General features: G+C 40.0%; 2 protein-coding genes across 9 annotated transcripts; one reads left to right on the top strand and one right to left on the bottom strand.

Annotated features, from left to right (window-relative positions):
* The first annotated feature begins 7,590 nt into the window (after positions 1-7,590).
* On the top strand, positions 7,591-8,245 carry LOC121989898. Its single transcript, XM_042544197.1, has one exon. The coding sequence runs from the start codon at positions 7,664-7,666 to the stop codon at positions 8,036-8,038; it is 375 nt and encodes a 124-aa protein (XP_042400131.1). The 5' UTR covers positions 7,591-7,663; the 3' UTR covers positions 8,039-8,245.
* Positions 8,246-10,000: 1,755 nt separating this feature from the next.
* On the bottom strand, positions 10,001-14,979 carry LOC121991814. Of its 8 annotated transcripts, XM_042545858.1 has the most exons (8): positions 14,838-14,975; positions 14,174-14,441; positions 13,615-14,027; positions 12,792-13,421; positions 11,746-11,864; positions 11,339-11,380; positions 10,613-11,201; positions 10,001-10,528 (listed from the first exon to the last, which is right to left on the bottom strand). In XM_042545858.1, the coding sequence occupies exons 2-5, from the start codon at positions 14,241-14,243 to the stop codon at positions 11,820-11,822; spliced, it is 1,158 nt and encodes a 385-aa protein (XP_042401792.1). In that variant the 5' UTR covers positions 14,244-14,441; positions 14,838-14,975; the 3' UTR covers positions 10,001-10,528; positions 10,613-11,201; positions 11,339-11,380; positions 11,746-11,819. The 8 variants fall into 8 exon arrangements, with proteins under 8 accessions (XP_042401792.1, XP_042401790.1, XP_042401791.1 ...); XM_042545856.1 differs by having other exon boundaries at positions 10,613-11,036; positions 11,125-11,864; XM_042545857.1 differs by having other exon boundaries at positions 10,613-11,380.
* Between the last annotated feature and the right edge of the window lie 4,978 nt (positions 14,980-19,957).

Below are 19,957 nucleotides of genomic sequence, written 5' to 3'. Positions count from 1 at the left end.
CGCCGAGCGGCTGCTTAGTCGCATGATGAAAGACATTAAAGACAATTCGCTTATCTGGCGTAGCGTGGTGCCGAGCGGAAGAGTTTTAAAGAACACTTAAAGTTGGGACGAGGGAAAAATTTCTTGCCAAAATAGAAAGTGAAAGGAACAGAAGATTATCTAATATGCAAGCCAAAAAAGTCATTACAGAGATAAGCGGGGCCGAACGGCGGGAATTCAAAAAAGTTTACAGAAACGCTCCTCACACATCAAAATCAAAAAGAGCGTCGGGGATGGTGTCCATCACGCTCGCTAGATCCTCGGGGGGGGGATGGTCAGCTCGGCAGACAGGTGGCCTTTGGTCTTCAGATAGCCCACCGCCGCCTTGATCGCCTCCTCGAAAGTGAGGGATATCTTGTCGGTAAACTTCTCTCCGAAGTTTTCCGAACGGAGGAACGCCTTCCTCACTTCATCCGAGCGGGCCGACTCCCCCTCTTGGTATTCCTTGAGCGCGGAGTGGGCGGCATCACTGGCAGCTTGAAGCTCCTTCAAGTCCCCATCAAATCTCTGGAGATCAGCCGAGCGGCTCTCCTTCTCGGTGGTCAGCAAGGCGTCCAAGTCTTTGATGCGTTGCTCCAGCCCCCGAATCTCCACCTTCATGCGGTCCATATCATTAATGGCTTGTTGCTTCCGAGTGGTCGCCGTCTTGATCTCCTTGTCTCGTTGTTTAATCATTGTTTCAAGCCGAACGACCTTGCTCGCCAGATCGGACACCCTTTTCCGCTCGGCATCCAGTAGTTTTTGGGACTTCTCCAGAGCGGTCGTCGACTGCCTGGCCTCCCCCGCTGCTTTCTGTTTCTTCAGTTCATCCTCCAGTTCGGCCAACCGATCGCTAATGGCGATCTGCTCCACCCAGTTCTGCTAGCAAACATGGGCAGGTTAAAAACTTAATTCAAATATATACAAAAAAAAAAGGAGGGGGGAGAGCATACCCCTGTGGATGACTGAAGGTTGCTGTCGTCGAGCTGCCCGGGAGTTAGCGCGGCTATTCGTCGCCGAGCATCCAACCAAGCTTGGGCGAGAGGGCCCGTCAGGGTGATCATCTGCTCAGGAAACACTGGCCGATCAGCAGCAGCCATGTACTCCTCCGAAGGAAGGCGCAGAACAGTTTTAAGTAAATTCTGGCCGCTCGGCTCGCTCTGAGACGGCCCACCAGCAGACGAGGAGGGTAGCTCGCCTAAACGCCTGATACGGCGCAAAGTTCTTGAAGGGATGGAAGACGGCACCTCCGAACTGGCCCTCGGAGAACCCTGAGGGGTCGGGGTACTCTCGAGGGAAACCGTCCCAGACTGCACCGGTGCATCCGCGCCCCGTTCGGGTTGTGGCCCATCAAGTGTAGAGGCAGGGGCGGATTCCGGTCGTCGGCGTTTCCTAGTGCGTAGCGGCACATCATCGGCCGAACGGCCCTCCACCTCAGTTTCGGTAGGAGGTTCTATGTCGGCCGCGGCCTCATCATGAGGAGTTGGGGCGTCTGCGGCTTCGGGGACAGTTGGCCCCCTCACCTTCTTCGCCGCCGGATCAGCCGGAGCAAGGCCCCGTTCGACCGCCTCAATCTAAGCGGCCTTCAGTTTGAGCTTCTCGGTAGCTTTGGCGTGCCACATGACTTCAGCTGCAGGAGCAAAAAATAAATCAGTTAGAACAAAACAAATGGGAAGATAAGGAAACTTACTCATGCTGCAGGGCAAATCGGCTGTGGTAGAGGACAAGCCGAATATGTGCATTACTCCCGGGAGGAGTAGTTTGTCAATATGATAGCGCTGGCCAACTAGCCGTTCGGCTGCATGAAGGTAGGCCGCGTCACCTCTAAATTTGCCAAGCTCCGGTTGCGATGGCATCGCCGTCTGCCACTTGGTGCAAAAAGTTGGCCGTTCGAGAAAACGTATATAGAAAAAATGCTCCTTCTAATGTTTGTTGGAGCTCGGCATATTATCGAAAAGGACGAAGCCTATCCTAGACTGGAAAACAAAAGTGCCCCACTCGGCTTGCTTGGGATAGTAGAAGTAGTGGAAGATTTTTGGGGTTAAGGGAACGCCGTTCAGTTTGAACAAAACTATCACTCCGCTCAGCAACCTAATAGAGTTGGGAACTACCTGGCCGAGCGGAATGCGGAAATAATTGCAAACTTCTAAGAAAAACTTGTGGGGTGGAAAACGTAGGCCGGCCAGAAATTGGTCCCGGAAGAAAACAACAGTGCCGGGCGGCGGATCGTGAGGCCGATCGGACGGTGTGGCTAACACTATTTGGTGGTCGATCGGTAGGTCATATGCTCGAGTGAGGCGCAAGGCATCTTCCTCGTCGAACCGGCTTTCCATGTTCGAGTACCAAAGACCCGGAGTACCGCCGGTCGACTGCGAGGTACTGGTCATGATCGAAAGGCCAGAATGCGGGATAGAAGAGGAGGGTTCAAGCAATGGAGGAAAACCGACTGAAAAAGATGATTAACAGAAAGAAGAAAGCGTCGGGAGCAAGAAAAAGGTCTTACAAGCGAGGAAGATGATCGGAAGAAGCCGTATGGTCGTCGGAAAGCCTGAGCACAAGGTCGCCGGCAAAAGGAGGAACGACAGGGGTCTGGAAACGAAGAGGGCGAAATGCGGCGGAAATGGAGTCAAGGGCTTTATATCGCCGCCCGGGAGCGATCTCCACCATCCGATCCAGGTCGTTGATATCGAGGTTGTCATCTAGCCGTCCATTTCAAACGGCGGCTGTCCTATCGGAAGTGACGTAACCGCCATACACTGACAAATACACGATCGCCACGTGTCAGCCGGTTACTAGTCGCATTTAATGAGCTCCCCTTACCGTGCGTAGAGCACGTGATGGGTAGCATGGGAGAACAACGGGCGTGGATTCCAAGAAAACACAAGGCATGGACAAAATATCGCCGAACGGACAGATACCGCCGCACGGATAAGCATCCTTATGCCTGGCCGAGCGGCCTAATACAATAATCATTGCTCAGGCAGATCGGCAGTCCAGTCAGTCGGACTTTGCCTCCTTCGACTATACTCGAGAGGAAGGCAAGTGATCCGGCGGTAAGAATCCGGAACCCCATAAGGAGGGGTCAACGCCACGGGGAGGTCAAAGGGTCCAGGGGCTCGCCGGAAAGGGACGAGCCGACCGGACTCGGAAGAAAGGGAAATCTGATAGTAAAAGGCACCCTGGTAGGGACCAGGGTTCCGACGCTCAAATGAAGCAGTACATAATGACCGAGCGGAAGGACGTGCCTCCCGGCCGGCGCAAGGAATTAAGGCCGTTCGGACGACGTTCTTCGCCACCCGGCCGGACGGACGTTCCGGTCAGGCGGTGGGTAAAAGACGGGAACATCTTCTGACAGCCGTCAAGTCGTATGGCTACGCCATACTCCTAGTCTGACAACGGGGGGTCCTGTTGTCCCATCGAAGAACATGCTCGGACTGTAGCAGTATGGTGTCAGGTAAGCTCTCTGACAAGTGCATACCGGGGTATGGGTTGTTGACACGTATGCACCTCGGTGGACATTCATTAGTTCCTTCTCCGTCCTATATAAAGAGCCCATTACTCCGCCAAAGGTACGCATAATACAAGCTTGGCAGCCACTTTTTCCACCACTTACCTGACTTGAGCGTTGGAGGGTCGCCGCCGGGAATCCCTTCCCGGCTCGACTTTGGTGCAGGATCGCCGGAGATCCACTCCATCGACTAGGAGCGCGCCACGTGCCCAGCGTCCTTTGGTTCAGCGATTCGGACAGGATCAGCATGGATTCTAATTCTTCCTCTAGAATAACTAATCTCATTTTTCAAAGATTTACTTTTTTTTTAGCCTTAAACAAATCTTCATTTGTATTTGGAATAATTTTAATTAAAGCATGAGTGGGAAATTTATATAGCTTACTTATTAAGAAGTCAAAATCAGAAGTTTGTCCTTCCCCTTTATTCGAGCTCCCTTCTTCATTTTCCGATGAAGTAGAGGCAATGTCATCAACTACCATTAGAGCAAAGTGTGATATGTGATGTTCTTCTTCTTCCGATGAGAATGAATCGTCTCATGTTGCTTTTAAATTTTGAGCCTTCTTTCGCTTTTCTTTTGTCTTCTTTTCTTACTTCTTCTTTTCCTCCTTTTTCTTCAAGAGAGAACATTGATCTCTCATATGCCCTTCTTCTTGACAATTGTAGCATAGGGTCCTCTTTATTCTACTTTTGCCCCATGAACTTCTCTTACCATATAATTTGTTAAATTAAAATTTCTAAATACTTTTCTCATTCTTCTTACCTTATACGCCTCTTGATCACTATCCATTGAAACACTTGACTCATCGGAATCAAAGGATGGTGGGGATGGAGACTTCTTTTTCTTACCCTTTTCCTTGTTAGCCACAAAAGATACTCCCCTTGATCGATGGACTTCTCAATATAAACTTTTAATTCGAGTCTAGTGAAGCTCCATGGTTGAGAAGGACTCATCTAAAGTATACTTCTCTAGATCCTTTGAAATGTAGAATGAATCTACAATTGACATCCAAGTGGTGATTCTTGGGAAAACATTGATGGCTTTCATCATCACATCTCGGTTGGAGAGTTTCTCATCTACACTTGTTAATCCATTTAGAATTTTATTAATTTTAGAATGAAGTATTGATACCTTTTTTTTTTCAAGTTTGGCATTATTGAGTTGAGTTCGGGGAAGGTCTCTTCTTGCCAATTTTGCTTCCGATGTTCTTTCATAAAGCTCTACTAGCTTTTCCCATAAGTCCTTGGCACTTGTGTAGTTTCCAATCTGAGTTACTTCTTGTTGGGGAAGAACATTTAGTAAATGATGTATTGCTCTTGAGTTTGTTAAATGTTCTTCCCTTTGCTTTTAGCTCCATCTTGATTTGTCAATTATTATGTCGTTTTCATCCCTAGGCATCTCAAAACCATTTTCCATTATTAGCATTATATCAAAGTTGGTTTCAAAGAATATCTTCATTCTATTCTTCTACCAAGAGAAATCTCCTTCGAATTTGGGTAGATGATTGCTTGAATCGACCATTTTGATGATGATGCTTTTCTTGGTGATTAGTTTGTTAAAGGATGAACTTAGCTCTGATACCGCTTGTTGAAGATCGTGGCCCAACTAGAAGGGGGATTGAATAGACGATCACCCTAAGTTTACTTTCTTCCTATAATTCGTTAGTGCATAGCAGAATAGTAATGAAAACAAAGTAAAAAGAGAAAGCAAACTCTAACAAAATTGTTTAACGTGGTTTGGAGATAACTTGCTCCTACTCTACAACTTGTCCTTAAGATGGACGAATCTTATCAATCGGTGGATTAGTCCTCGGCAATCTCCGGCTATGAGTACTCCTTCTCGGTGGAGTAAACCTCTCACAAGACACTCTTCTTCTTCACAAGATGGAGAATAAAATTAGGAAGAAGAGTGTAGGCTTAGAAGCTTGAGGGCAAACACTTAGGAGTATTCAACAAAAATCAGTAACCTCCTTCATGCCGCAGACTTTCTTTAAATAGAGAGGAAAGAGTCCCATGTCAACTCATTCCCTACACTAGTCGACTGACATTACCATCAGTTGACTGATGTGACACAACCAATGACACTCCACAAAATCAGTGATTTTGTTCAACGACTCTCTATCAGTCGACTGACACCTCTATTAGTCGACTAGTTTTTACAACCATTAGGCACAGAAACATTCTATACCTTCATGATCCTGGACCAATTGACTAATCCTTATATCAGTCGACTGCTCATTATAATCACTCACACTCATCCTTTACGGAGTTGTCCTTGAAGCTCTCTTCCTCAGCCTTTGTCTCTTAGATGCACTTGAGCCTGCAACTCCTCTCCGTGTCATCCTTTATATTGCCTTAAAGTCCGCTTCTCTCGGCTCACTCCTTTACTCCTCGTCCGACGGTCCCCCATATACACCATCCTTCACTGATCTTAAGGACATGAGCTATAGAATGCACTTATCAAACTTGGTCACACCAAATTTCTCGTATGATTCACCAAGTCCTGCATGACTTAAACACACATATTAAACCAATGTGAAACCTAACTTAACTATTTGATACACACATCAAAATCATGATTGTACCCAATCAAACTTAGGTCGAATGTACTTACAGAAGGGACCACTTATATAACACTTTTAACCCTTGGCCCATGTAACGAGGTATTGCATCATGTCAATGTAATCTCCAGTATAACTTGAACTCCGATGGGCTTCCAAGGGGTTTGAGGCCTTAATAGGCCCCTCGGTGATGCTTCTTCAACGGAATCAACCTTGTTGGAGTTCGATCAGATCGAGTTTGCTATCATATCCGATCGACTTCGGGAGGTTGAACCCTCGTGAGGTTGTTGTAGGAAGGTAGGTCTCTTAGCAGACATAGGGCGATGTTTGAAGACTCAACTACACGGTAGATCCTAGTCACTTGAAGGCTGAGGGAAATTATAGAGGAAACCATCCGATTGATATTGTAGAGGGAAATATCTTGTGTGCTCATTAAAAGACTTAGGGCGCTTGATTATTCAAGCTGGGCTTCATAGCCCCGTCAATATTTGGTCGGCATTATCCGCTGGATTTTTGGAGGCCTACTCTACATCTCTTGACAGGTTTACCTCGTTCCTCTTATTGGTCTTCAGAAGTCATCTAGAGTGCTTAAGTTGATATTTCTTTGACTTTGACCTAATCATTCCAATTATTTAAGTGTCAAAGCTAATGAGCATCTCTTGAATTGCCGCTTCTTGATGTTACTTTTGTCAAATAATCGATGAATTTAAAGAATTAGAAAGTTCTATTTGATTAATTTAGAAATTCAATTATTTTGATTTATTTGATTCTTTTCAGATTTTAAAATTGGATTACATTACAAACAACCGATTACATTCTCTAAATCCGATTTTAAAATCACACTGTTCAATTGTTTGATATTAATCGATCGATAAAATTATCGATTGATTAATAAAAAAAATACAATTAATTTGATTATTAATCGAATTAATTAATTTTATATTGATTTGATTTATTTAATTTTAATAATAAAATTCGATTATTCCATTTATTTTTAACCGCATGCTGTGCCCATTTCCTGCGCAAGAAAGCGGCCTGCAGTTTCCCGGGTCTTGCCTTGCACGCGTCGCCGAGAAAGAGCGAGGAAACGAGGCATGCGCCACGTCACCACCAAACTCCAAGTGGCACGCAACGTGAAGTAAAACGTCCCGATACAAACACTAGCAGCCAATGCATTATTCTACACGCCGACACGGACCGGGCGACCGAAATATCGGCCGTGAATATCGCTTTCTGTATCACGAGTATGTACACACACAAAAAAAAATGTTACCGAAAATATGACTATTTTCTAATTTCTGAATTTCAAACCTCCATTTTCTAATAATAACAATTTAACCCAAAAAAAACAAGAAAAGAAAAGAAAAAACCAAAATGGGGACAAAAAGGCGTTCGAAAAAGGGCACACGGCCGCTCGATGGACGCCGCGTGTGCCGAAGGCCTGCCTTCTCTCCCTTCCTTCGCAGTCCTTATCCGCTTGTTCCTTTCGGCTCTATTTAAAGAGCGACCGACCACTTTCCCAAATCCTCCAGACGAAATTTAATTCAACGGCGACAAAAAGAAAACCGCAGCGAGAATATGGCGTCAGGTTTAGCCCTCCCCTCGATCCTGCCGGCGGTGGCCTGCGCGAGCTCCCTCGACGGCCGCGGCGGGCGGAGGAGCGTCCCCGCTGCTCGAGCCAGCGGGAGCAACTGGTGGTCCCCCCTGTTCAGCTGGTCGCCGGAGCCCGACTACATCGACGCCCCCAGCGCGGACGCCCCTGAGGATGACGGGGTGGAGAAGAAGGGGCGGCCGGCGGCGAGGAGGTTCTCGGCGTTCACGGAGGAGAAGGCGAGGGAGCTGCGGATCCGGATGATGGAGTCGGAGGCCTTCCACGACGCCATGTATCACTCCGCCATCGCCTCCCGCCTCGCCTCCGACGTTCCCCGCCGACGATCCGCCAACAATCTGTGAGAGATGGCCGTTAGGTCTCGGCGTGGCTTCCCCAAAATAAGACAAGAATAGAAAAATGATGTCTGTAATTGAAAAATAAAAATGTATCTGGGGAGTTATTGAATTTTTATATATAATTTCCCTTTCTATTGATGGATGTTACTTTACCTTCTTCGTGTTAAAAGTTAAATTAATGAAATAAATATTGATCTAGTAAATTGGTGATTAGGTAAAGCTCCTTAATTATATGAGATGAGTAGAAGGGAAGCCACTTTAGATATAATTTTTTTATAAAGAAAAAAGAAAAAGAAAAACTAAAATTGACATGCAATACTTATAGATGTTCGAATATTCCATCGCACCTTTGTAAGACAGAATATTCCACGGCACCTTTAGTAGATTCAAATTTTGAATCCCCTTAGAGTTTGGCCGGGCCGGGCCGGGCCGGGCCGCTGCACATCTTTCATCAAATCAAATTTTAAATGAACCGCCTGCTGCCATTTATTTTAAGGTAAAATACCTTTAACCCAATGTGATTTTTTATTCCTAGTATTTTATCTTCTGTATTTAAAAAATAACATTTAACATCCTACCAAAAGTCAAATGTGAAAAAACTTATAGATAATTATACTCTTATCTTTTTATCATTTTTTAATAATAACTTCAAAGGATAAAATCATATTAAATTAACTATTATATCCTTTAGTACATTCTTATAAAATTCATATATAGAACCGTATAAATAATCAAAAAGTAATAATTCTAACAGAGATAATCAGCCAAAAACACATTCCACCATCCACATCAAACTAAAAAAAATTAAAATTCTAAATTAAAAAATCAAAATCAAATGAAGATGAAACAAAGTTCATCATTAAAAATCTCCTCATCATTAAATGTGATGACCTACAATAAAGTAGGAATAATTTTGATTCATCAATTTAAAATTTTGGCTCTTTTTTTATTTAATGAGAGTGATGAAATGAATTTTTGATTGATTATCTTTTTCAGAGTTATTTCAGAGTTATTATATTTCTGTTGTTTAATGTAAATGTATGTATAAATTTTAAGAGAATTTTTATCGAAGAATATAATAGTTAATTTAATATATTTTTTCTCTCTTAATGTTATTATCGAAAAATAATAAAAAGATAATAGCACAATTATCTTTTATTCATTGTATATCACAATTGATATAAGAAGATTTTGAATGATAAAATTTGTTCCATCTTCATTTGATTTTAATTCTTCAATTCAAAATTCTTACTCTTTTTCCATTTGACGAAAGTTAGTTAATTATCCTTTTTAGAATTACTATTTTCTATTATTTATGCTACTGTATATATTAATTTTATAAAAAATTTTATCAAAGATATAATAATCAATTCAATATATTTTTTCCTATTAAAATTATTATTAAAAAATTGATAAAAAAAGAAAAGGCTGATTAACAGGATTAAATATTATTTTTTAAACAGAAACGTAAAATGCTTCTAAATAGAAAGTCTAAGGGGTTAAAAGTATTTTAACCGTTATTTTAATAGCAGATGAAATGTAAATTAATCGGTATAACTGCATATACGATGCTAACTTGGAAAAAAAAAATTTAAATCCGCTATCAGGCAAAAGATAGAAAAAAAATGATTCCGGCAATAATAATATCAAAGGAACAATGTTAGTGAGAAATTTTAAAATTTTAAAGTTGACATCCTAAATTTTGATAGAAAAAAAATGATTGGATCAAATCTGACGCCATCAAACGAGTCTTTTAAGTTTCAAGAAATTTTAGAAGGGTACGTGTAATTTGTACGTTTTTTATTTTTTTTTTAAAAAATATTTATAAAAAATGATATTTAATTTACATTTTTCATATTTGGTTTTTAAAAAAATAGATAATATTTTTTAAAAAAATAAAAAATATCAAAATATCATTTTCTATTTTTTCAAAAAATAAAAATAAAAACACACAAACCCCACCCTAAGTTTGTTGCTATCAAATAGCAATTTGATAATAATCAGATTGTCATTTACAGTGAAAGATTGTCATTTCTTGCTCATTTGATGTTATCTATCAGCGGTAAAGGATTATGGACTGATCGAACACCACGGTTCAATCTTCTACTGGAACATAAACTGACTGAACTTGATGGAAAAATTTCGACTAGACAGTCATGAGTCGAAGTACCAAAGTGAAAAAAACGACGAGTTGACCTCTGAGTGAAGTGCTCGTTTTGGAGATGGAACGGTCTTACAAGAACGGCAAAGACTGCCCAAGTCAGCTGTTGACATAGTTGCTAAAGCGCTTCCAGGTTGCCCCTTTAGGGACTGATGGGAAACTTGGCCAGGATCGGTCACCTCCGTGATTAATCAGATCATACAAACTGAAAACCTGAGTTATCAGGGAAAAAAATTATCGCCCGAATAGTTTGGGCAATCAGACCTTTGACAGGACACCGGACGAATACACGATAAGGATGCAGCAATGGATTCAACTTGGGTTTTTTCTGCCATCTGCAAAGTCGATAACTCACGATCATATATCACTTGTATTTTTGTTGAGTTCTAAAAAAGATTATAACTCATAGTAAATCATACCAGAAACTTGAAAAGCAACTCCAAAAAACATCCTTTTAGCAGATAATGACAACATTTTCTGCAAGATTATGATTTCCAGACCATAACATTAATCAGGTTCAGCAATTGTAAGTCTTTCCGAGCTATAAACAATCAACAATGTGGTATTCAGTTCCTCACAGATTGATCAACTCAAAAAACAGTGTATCCATTCTCTCAAAGGTTAATCAACCCAGAATCAAATCAATTAGCAATAAAGTTTGATTTTGAAGGAGTGCGCATCCTTGAGGAACAAAAGGAACCATGATTCCAAGACCAATGCAATTTTTCATGAACAAAAGGAACAGAACATTTTCCTGATTTAAGAAACATATATTGGATTAGCCCTTCATGATTCACTTCCAATGCAAGGCATAGTATTTGCAAGTTAAATCCCTCAGCCTGCCTGCATAGAGAAGGACTCAATAGGAGTTTAAAATATGAAGTTGCTTGTTATTCAAAAATCCTGATAGTTCAAAGGAAAGAGTACTGACATTTTCTTTTGGAGTTAGAGTAGTGTTTAAATCCACTAGGAAACAATATGCCCACTTGATTCCACAATAATATGAATCTACTGACAAAATTTAAATTTTATGGATAAAAATAAAAACCACATAAAAGTGAGGGGGGGAAAGCACAGAAATTTCTTTTCCACCCAAGAATGAAAGAGAACAACAAATGGTTCAAAATCTGAGGAAAGATGCTTGCCTGTCCAAAGTTTGCCAATGCACGATTGCACACCTCATGTGACTGATCCAGTTCTCCTCAAATGAAAACGTTAGAAGAAGATCATTTGAGATATAAGACATAAGACTCAACCATTGGAAAATGTCGACAACTTTGGCAAATAGGAGCAAAAACATGTCAGATAAAAGCTCCAATGTAAAGCATCTAGGGGCATAACTTCACTCTAGGTCATAATTCAGACTAGTTACAAAAACCTTGCAATAACACTAATAACAAAATAAAAGATTAATCGTTTGATGCTAAAAAAGGTTTCAAATTTTTTAAATTAAATATCTATGGTAAATTTCCTTTCATCTCACATGTATCACAGATAAAAGATCTGAAATAGTCACAAACAGAAATACAAGAACCAAAACTGATATACCCACCATGAGAATAAGATGGAAATCTTGCCAAACTGATTGAAGCGCAAAGGCATCACAATTCAACCCTCATCAAGGATTCACAGGCCTATGGAAGCAAAGCTTAGAAGCCTCCAACTTTGGCCCTGGAAGACGGACAATAAGTGTCAATTCTGTCCGCAAGATGGAACTAAAATTAAGCCATTCAAATGGATTTGACATACTAGTACTGATATAAAGCAGAAAAGCTTCACATAATCATGAGATCTCAGATCAACAACTCATACATAAGTGAGCATGACCGGTTAATTATTTAAAGAGATTCATGTTATGGTTTCAAGTGAACTCCATCCACTACAAAATGTAGTAACACAAATCAAAATTCTTGCTAAGCTAGCCAGTCATCGAGTAATTGAAATCAACTCCTCCAATAAATTGAATTTGTCAATTTCTCCTTATTGACAGCTTGACTCCATGTAAAACAATCAACTTTATTGCAACCAACACATGGCTTATTTTTCAGTATTTGCACAAACTAGTGGATTTTGAGTCCAATCTATATTTAAAAGGACAAAGCATTAATTGAAAACCTGATAAACAATTACCTCTGTTAAAGTAAATTTACATTTGTCATCCAACCATAAGTTCTCAAAAAAATCACAATATAAAAAAAACTCTTGATAGGACTGTGTTTATATCTATTACAACACTAGTACAATTGGATGTTATATCAATGAAATGAGCCAGTGTGGGAACTTCAGTCGGTGAATATTTCTCATTGCTAAACAAGAGCAATACAAAAAGATTATGCCACAAAGGTTGGCCCAGTTGTGTTAAAAAGGTAGCTAGAATACTCCATAGTTTTATTTCACCTTCATACATGTCAAATTATCAGAGCAATGATCAATGTATTTGGTAACTCCACAAAACCTAGGGAGATCTTCTAGTCAACTACAATGATATGTAGCCATATCAGAATTAATCAATTCCTTTAGCTCCAATGAGTGTTCATCATTTGATATGTTTAACATAAAGCGAAGGTTTGTCAACATTGCTTCTCGTTCCCAACTTACCGGCCCAGAAACATACATTGCTGTTAATGTGGATCTATATGCGCTCAACTCCAGCAGATGAATTTCTGATTGCGAGTTAACCTTCTTAGAAGGAGATGAATCTCTTACATAACTGCAAGAAGCTTCAGCATGATCAGTATGACTACACACTTCTTCATGGTCCTTCAGTGATCCACATGGACTGTTGTCAACACTACAACTGCCAACAGATGATGAAGTACTATCAGCATCAGCATTCACTGAACTCCAAAAATAGTTGTTTTCATCTGAATGTGGTACAATGCTCCCTGATTCAATTTTGGAGGAACCAGTTCTTTTGTTTAAGTAACAATTGATGTATTTTTCACCAAACAACCTTCCAGTTGAAGTAGCATTATCTACCTTTGCTTCACTCTCAGATATTCTTTGCCAACTTTCATCTTTCACAATTGCCATCTTTTTTCTTCCTCCATTGCATGTATTAGTGGGAACGACCATATCAAGTTTCCTTTTATTCATTCTTTTTGACAGAACCATTGGAAAATTGTTGTTTTTGGTCTTCGTCTTCTCAGGTGGCTGGAGCATAGGGCATTTTGACTTCCCACCTCTAACTGAGCCACTATGTTTTCGATCATTTTTTTCTCCAGAATCCTATTAGCAAGAAAAAAAATATTTCAATTGAAATACTCAGACAACATATGTACTGTGATAGTTATGAAATAAAAATTGACAAAAGAATACAACGACTAAAAATGAGTCACTATACAAATGTAAGAATGCTAAGAATCATAATTCATATCAACTTATGAAAGCCTTTGTGGTGAAAAACAGCATATCATGCTACCTTATGAATCACAGTCCATTTGTTGTCTTCCCAGGACAGTTGTCTCCTAATGTAAGATTTGTGAACTTGTAATTCCTTCAAGGAGTCAAGGAGCAGCATATAACAATAGTTTTTATCAATTATCGTCAGAACTTCACCAAGCTTCCAGGAATTATTGTCAAAGACCTCCACAACATCGCCAATGCTCAACTCTTTAAGGTCCTCTGATGGTCTGCATGGTCTAATGGCTTTTCTTGGCACTCTATCCACTGCCAAACAGCTATTTGTCGGATACCCATCATACTTCACAGAATATGTATGCCCATTACCAGATATGATTTCGGCACTCCACCAAGAGCCAGAAAGAACCTCCCTCCTGTTCCAAACTTCCACCTTATTCCCTTTCTTGAATCTCATTGCAGATCTTTCAATTCCTAAACAAAGGAGATCAGAGTTAGGGTCTGTTTCCCGAAGGATGGATATATGAATGGATGAATGAACTGATCAACAAGTATGAATATAACCAGAAGGTTGCTAAAAGAGTATATCCTTTGCCCCCTCGAGTTACTGCAGTTGGTACCTGCATGGGAGGCGGATGGGTGTTTGACCTCCCCATTCAAAGGGCCACTGCACTGGCCAAATGCCCCCATGATTTACCCCCTTCTTGGGGCCAGGCCACTAAGGTGACGGCTTCACCCGTTGCTTTGCTCCAATATTACGACTACCAGGCAGCGGAAAACCGAAAAAACAACATATTACAAAATGCGATTTTTGGTATCGAACAAGGCAACAGACCCCGTCAGACCCTACTGATCGATCTTGTGATGCAATGCAAAAAATCAAAATATCTGCTAAATGAAGTATTGTTAGAACCATAAGAAATTAAAGAGGCTTAAAACAATCTAAATTTTGATTTCACTAAATTAGGGATTTAAGATAAACAGTCTGATCCGAGACGGGAAAAACATCTTCAGACAACAGTAAATAACAAAATCCCAATTAAATCAAGTTTCCGACAGAAAAACAATTGCGTAAGACACAGAAAAAAAAACAAGAATAGCGAACATCCCAAGCAAACTAAACAAGCAGAGCCTGAGAAACCTAGCCCAACGAAACACGTAACGCCAAAACATCAATAGAAAGACCAAGCAAGAGATATCCAAGTTACAAACACAAAACAAAAGCACAACTGTGATCGCAAATTTATGATTACTAATTAGGCCATCTGACAAAAGATAACTCACCTTTCAACATCGAGAAGGACGAGAAGGTAACCAATCGATCAAACCCCCCGTTTGTTACGTGACCTCCTTCCACTCTCTCTCTCTCTCCCCCCGCTGGCTCAGAAACAATCGATGGGAAATTTGGCGATGGATGAGAAAATATAAACTCGGAACCGAGGCGGCCTATGAAATTCCGTTTATTGCGTGCGTTTGGGGTCCGGACTTCTCCAACAGGTTTCAGCCGTTGGATCTGAGAATTCATGGATACAACGGACGGCTCAGCATGTTTCCTAGGGCTAAAATCATCAGAGGGGCGGAACGTTAGGTCCGTGGTTTAGGGTTTGTTGGCTTCCGGGGCAAGTTAAATGAGCTCTCAACCGTTTCGATATTATTGAAGTAATATTTCTTATTATTCTATTAATAATTTAGATTTAATTAATTAATTTTTATATATAAATCAGATGTAAAGTTTAAAATTTAGATGTGATGTATTATTAAATTTTTTTTATTAATTAACTAAAAATTTAGAGTTCGTATTATTAAAAAAAATTCTTATTAATTAATCAGTAGTAAACATGATAAATTTATATTGTAATAATTATGATTTATAATATATATAATATGAATGATGTGAATTTTTTTAAATAAAATAAATTTATATTATAATAATTACGATTTTATAATTATTATAATGTAAATATTAAATGAATATTTTTTTAACATTTATTAATCCGCATTACAAGAGAAAATGTGGATTATAACAACTATTACACAATAACTATGATAATATGAATGTTATTGAATCAGATTAAATCTGTTCAAACAGTTCATAGATTAAGATCGAAATCGACTTATCAAAAAATCGAATCGACCTAAGAAAAAGTCAAAAATTAACTAAATACTATTAGAGCCGTCAATTTGGATTAGATCCGTCTGATTGGCCCGTGCCCCGTCAAATAATTTAAGCAGATTGGGTTAGAATTTTATCAACCCAAGTCCGTCACGGGCCGACCCGCCTAGGCCCATGACCCGCGCGGGTCGGCCCGCGATGGGCTTGGGTTGGCCCATGGGTTAAAAAAAATATGTAAGCAGTTTATATCAGTAGTCAATGCTGCAACTGCAAGAGTACCAAGGGTTAAATTGTAACATTTCATTATCTTCTTCGTTGAGAGGAATACTATATAATTAGGAAAAGCTCATACTTGTGAAGTTGAGTGTGATAGAGAAAAGTTACAGAAATATGTATGCACACAAAGTCGATTAATCTTAAAAGTAGATGACATTCTTATTTGATTCATTTATGAGATAAATCTGAAACATACATTATGCACAATGAAGAGCTTGGTGTATGTACCCAAACTAGATGAACTTCTTAAAAGTAGATGACCTTCTTATTTGATTCGTTTACGCACGCACAGTTAGGGTGCCACTGATCTAAACTGCTCGATGCACAGCCAGGAGTCCTAATTATTATTATTCCTCTTCGTTGTACAATTTTATGTCAGTTTATTATCTTTCTTTGTTATAATTTAAAAATAAAAATAGTACACCCAACATAAGTACTTGTTTATCTCCATTTATATTTAAAATACTTGTTTATGAATACATTTGATTGATAAAATATTTTCGAAGTAAAACATTGAAGATATGTCCGCGGGTTGACCCGCCAAACTCACGACCCGTCTTGGATTAGGTTGGGTTGGAAATTTTCTAACTCGTCAAGTTGACGGTCCACCCCGTCCCACCAAATAGTTGACTCGTCATGGGCCAATCCACCCCGCTATGAATTGTCTCGTCTGATAGTTCTAAATACTACACTGAAAGGACAACCGTTTTCAGTCAACAGTGTAATTAAACAAGGGAGACTGATTGGGTGGAGGCATCCTTTAAAAAGAGACGCCTTTGATCTTTAGTTTAGGATCATTCATTGCCCTCGTAAATTAAAAACTAATATTATAATTTATTTTCACGAATCCAAAAGAAACTCACGATCTCTTAAAATTTAACTATAAAGTGAATTATGAATTAGTTTACATTAGATTACATTATACTGAAACTTGAACTAGATCTTGGGTGTCATGCCCCACGATGAGTCCTGGTTAAGTGCCACAAACAGTGTTAGATCTTAATAAAACCATTTGTAGTTCAAGGAAAAGAAATAAAGAAAATAAAAAAGTTCATTCAACAACCATTATCTAGGAGTAAAACCTTGTCATTGCCAATAACATATGTGATCCTGTGTGCGTGCAATCTGATCACACTAGATTCTGGCCCCATAGCTTAGTCTAGCCGATAACTATAAGACAGATTTACAACATGCAACTTAATCAAATCATGACGAAATAGGTGAAAAATGTCATCTCTGTAATAATTGTAATAGAACTAATTACACTAATGCAGTAATCTATAATTGCACCAATAAATGACAAGCATGCAATAAACGTTAATAACAGTAAGGGTTAAAAAATTGTGTATCTCCGGTCGAAGCGTCGGACGTGCCGACTGTCTTTAGAGAATTGATTGTCGCCCACGGTGCAGAGGCTCTCCGGCAAAATCCTCCCAAGATTCGACAACCGCTCGCGTCGCTCGTAGGTGCACTCCAAAACGAGCACCGCACTCGGACTCAACCTTAGATCGCTAACCAAGCCTCAGAACTCAGAAAGAAGGAAGAAGAAGTAGAAAGCAATGGAGAAGGAATGCTTTGCTTTCTGGAGTGAATTAAGAAGGAAGTGAGAAAGTGTATTTATACACTTGAAGCAGTGCAGAGGAGGGACGCACACTTTGCTTCTGTACCTCTTCTCCCGCGCGGATGGGTTGTTTCGCATCCTCACGCAACGCGGACAGAACTGAAGCGCTGCTTCGCTTCCTCACGCGGATCAAAACCGAAGTTCGAATCAGAACCGGAAACCAAACTGGTTTGGTTCAGACTGAACCAAACGCAAGGCCCACGGGCTGGGGATTTGCACCCCCCCCCTGCGCGCGTTAATCGCGCACGTGACGCCCGGTTTATGGATTTCCGGCTCGAACCCCCCAAATCCACTCGATTTGGGCTTGGCCCGCGCATGCGTGTAGGTCCTCTTATCATTGCTAAGCAAGGATGGAAGGGCTTCCTATATAAGCCCTTCCAAGCTTCTCCACTTAGCAATGTGGGACTAAAAACACTCCAAAAAAAAATGCTTTGAATTTTAAAACAAAATTCAACAATCCCCCACAAATTCAAATCATTTTAGTCAAAAACAAAGATATGTTCTGAGGCTTGGTTGCAATGAGCTTTCAGTGAAAATACCTTCCGGTTTGAATTTTCACCTAAGTACACCAATCTTATTCACATAGGTTTGAAGAGAACAGAGTCTTGATCTTAAACCTTTTATATGTGAAGATTAATTGGTAACAACTCATCACTGGCGACGGTTGAATCCTTATGGATTGGTGCATTACGGCCATGCCACCGAATCTTGTTTCATAAGTGCTAAGGAGAGTTGCCTAGACCCCCCACACTGCGGCCTCACAGTTACACTTACATAGGTGAGTTCTCCAAGGATGTACTGCAAGCATCCTGTCATTAAGACCTTGAACTCATTAAGAGCTCCTAAGCTCATCCTTACTAGCAGTCAAGCATCTATCCAGGGAAGAGACTATGAGATTACATCTCAATCAATTTGATGCTTACGTTTCACCCTTATAGCTTGTTTGTACCACATTGAACCTACTTTTGGGGATCTTCAATCAGATAGGTTGGGTTGCCGCTATAGATGAAACCAGGATAGGCCTCAGTCCCATTCCCTTACTGGATCTCTTGATTTTCTCAGAATCAAGTCCTTTAGTGAGTGGATCAGCAATATTGTCTTTTGAACTTACAAAGTCCAATGACACCACTCCAAGAGATACTAGCTCACGAATAGATTTCAATCTTATTCGTACATGTCTCTTCTGTTTCTGGTTATACTTGGAGCTTCTAATCTGAGCTATTGTTGTTTGATTATCACAGTGCACTGAAATAGAAGGTATTGACTTCATCATTAAGGGAATTTCAGAAAGAAGACCCTTAAGCCAATCAGCTTCAGTTACTGTGGTATCCAAAGCACACAATTCTGCCTCAGATGTAGAACGGGTTATAATTGTCTGTTTAACATAACCAGTAACGCCTTTACACTCAGCAGTGTCGACTATCCAACTGGCATCACTATATCCCTCCAGGACTGCAGGGAATCTCCCATACCACAAGCCCAAGGATATAGTGCCTTTCAGATATCTGAATACTCTATCTAATGCATCCCAATGCGTTCTGTCCGGACAGCTGGTAAACCTGCTCAATTTCGATATAGCAAAAGAAATATCAGGTCTAGAACAATTTGCTAAATACATTAGACTACCTATTATTTGTGAGTATCTTAATTGAGACACTGCCACACCACTCTTATTCTTGTGGAGAGTTTTTGAAGGATCATAGGGTGTGACTACAGATTTAACTTGGCTATAGCCATATTTCTCTAATACTCTCTCAATATAGAGTGATTGAGAAATTGCTATTCCATCAGTTGAACGAGTCAACTTTAGCCCTAAAATCATATCAGCACAACCCATATCTTTCATATCAAACTTACCACTTAAGAGGGCCTTAGTCTCATTAATAATAGAAATGTTAGAACCAAACAGTAGAATATCATCTACATACAAACATAAGATAATACAATTATCACCTTTCATTTTAGCATACACACATTTATCAGAGTCATTCACTTCAAAGCCAAATGATAGCATAGCTCTATCAAATTTTTCGTGCCACTGCTTTGGGGCTTGCTTCAAACCATAAAGAGATTTGACTAACATACAAACTTTGTTCTCATTTCCAGAAACTACATATCTCTCAGGTTGATCCATATATATCTCTTCTTCAAGATCTCCATTAAAGAATGCCGTTTTAACATCCATTTGATGGATCTCAAGATGATATATGGACGCCAATGCTATTAATACTCGGATTGTAGTAATTCTTGTAACAGGAGAATAAGTGTCAAAATAATCAATCTCTTCTTTCTGTTTGAATCCCTTAGCAACTAGGCGGGCTTTGAATTTATCTACTGACCCATCAGGTTTTAGTTTTCTTTTAAACACCCATTTACATCCTATAGTGTTACACC

Source organism: Zingiber officinale, chromosome 6B, assembly GCF_018446385.1.
Source record: "Zingiber officinale cultivar Zhangliang chromosome 6B, Zo_v1.1, whole genome shotgun sequence".
NCBI lineage: Eukaryota > Viridiplantae > Streptophyta > Magnoliopsida > Zingiberales > Zingiberaceae > Zingiber > Zingiber officinale.
This window is presented reverse-complemented; position numbering and strand designations above follow the sequence as displayed.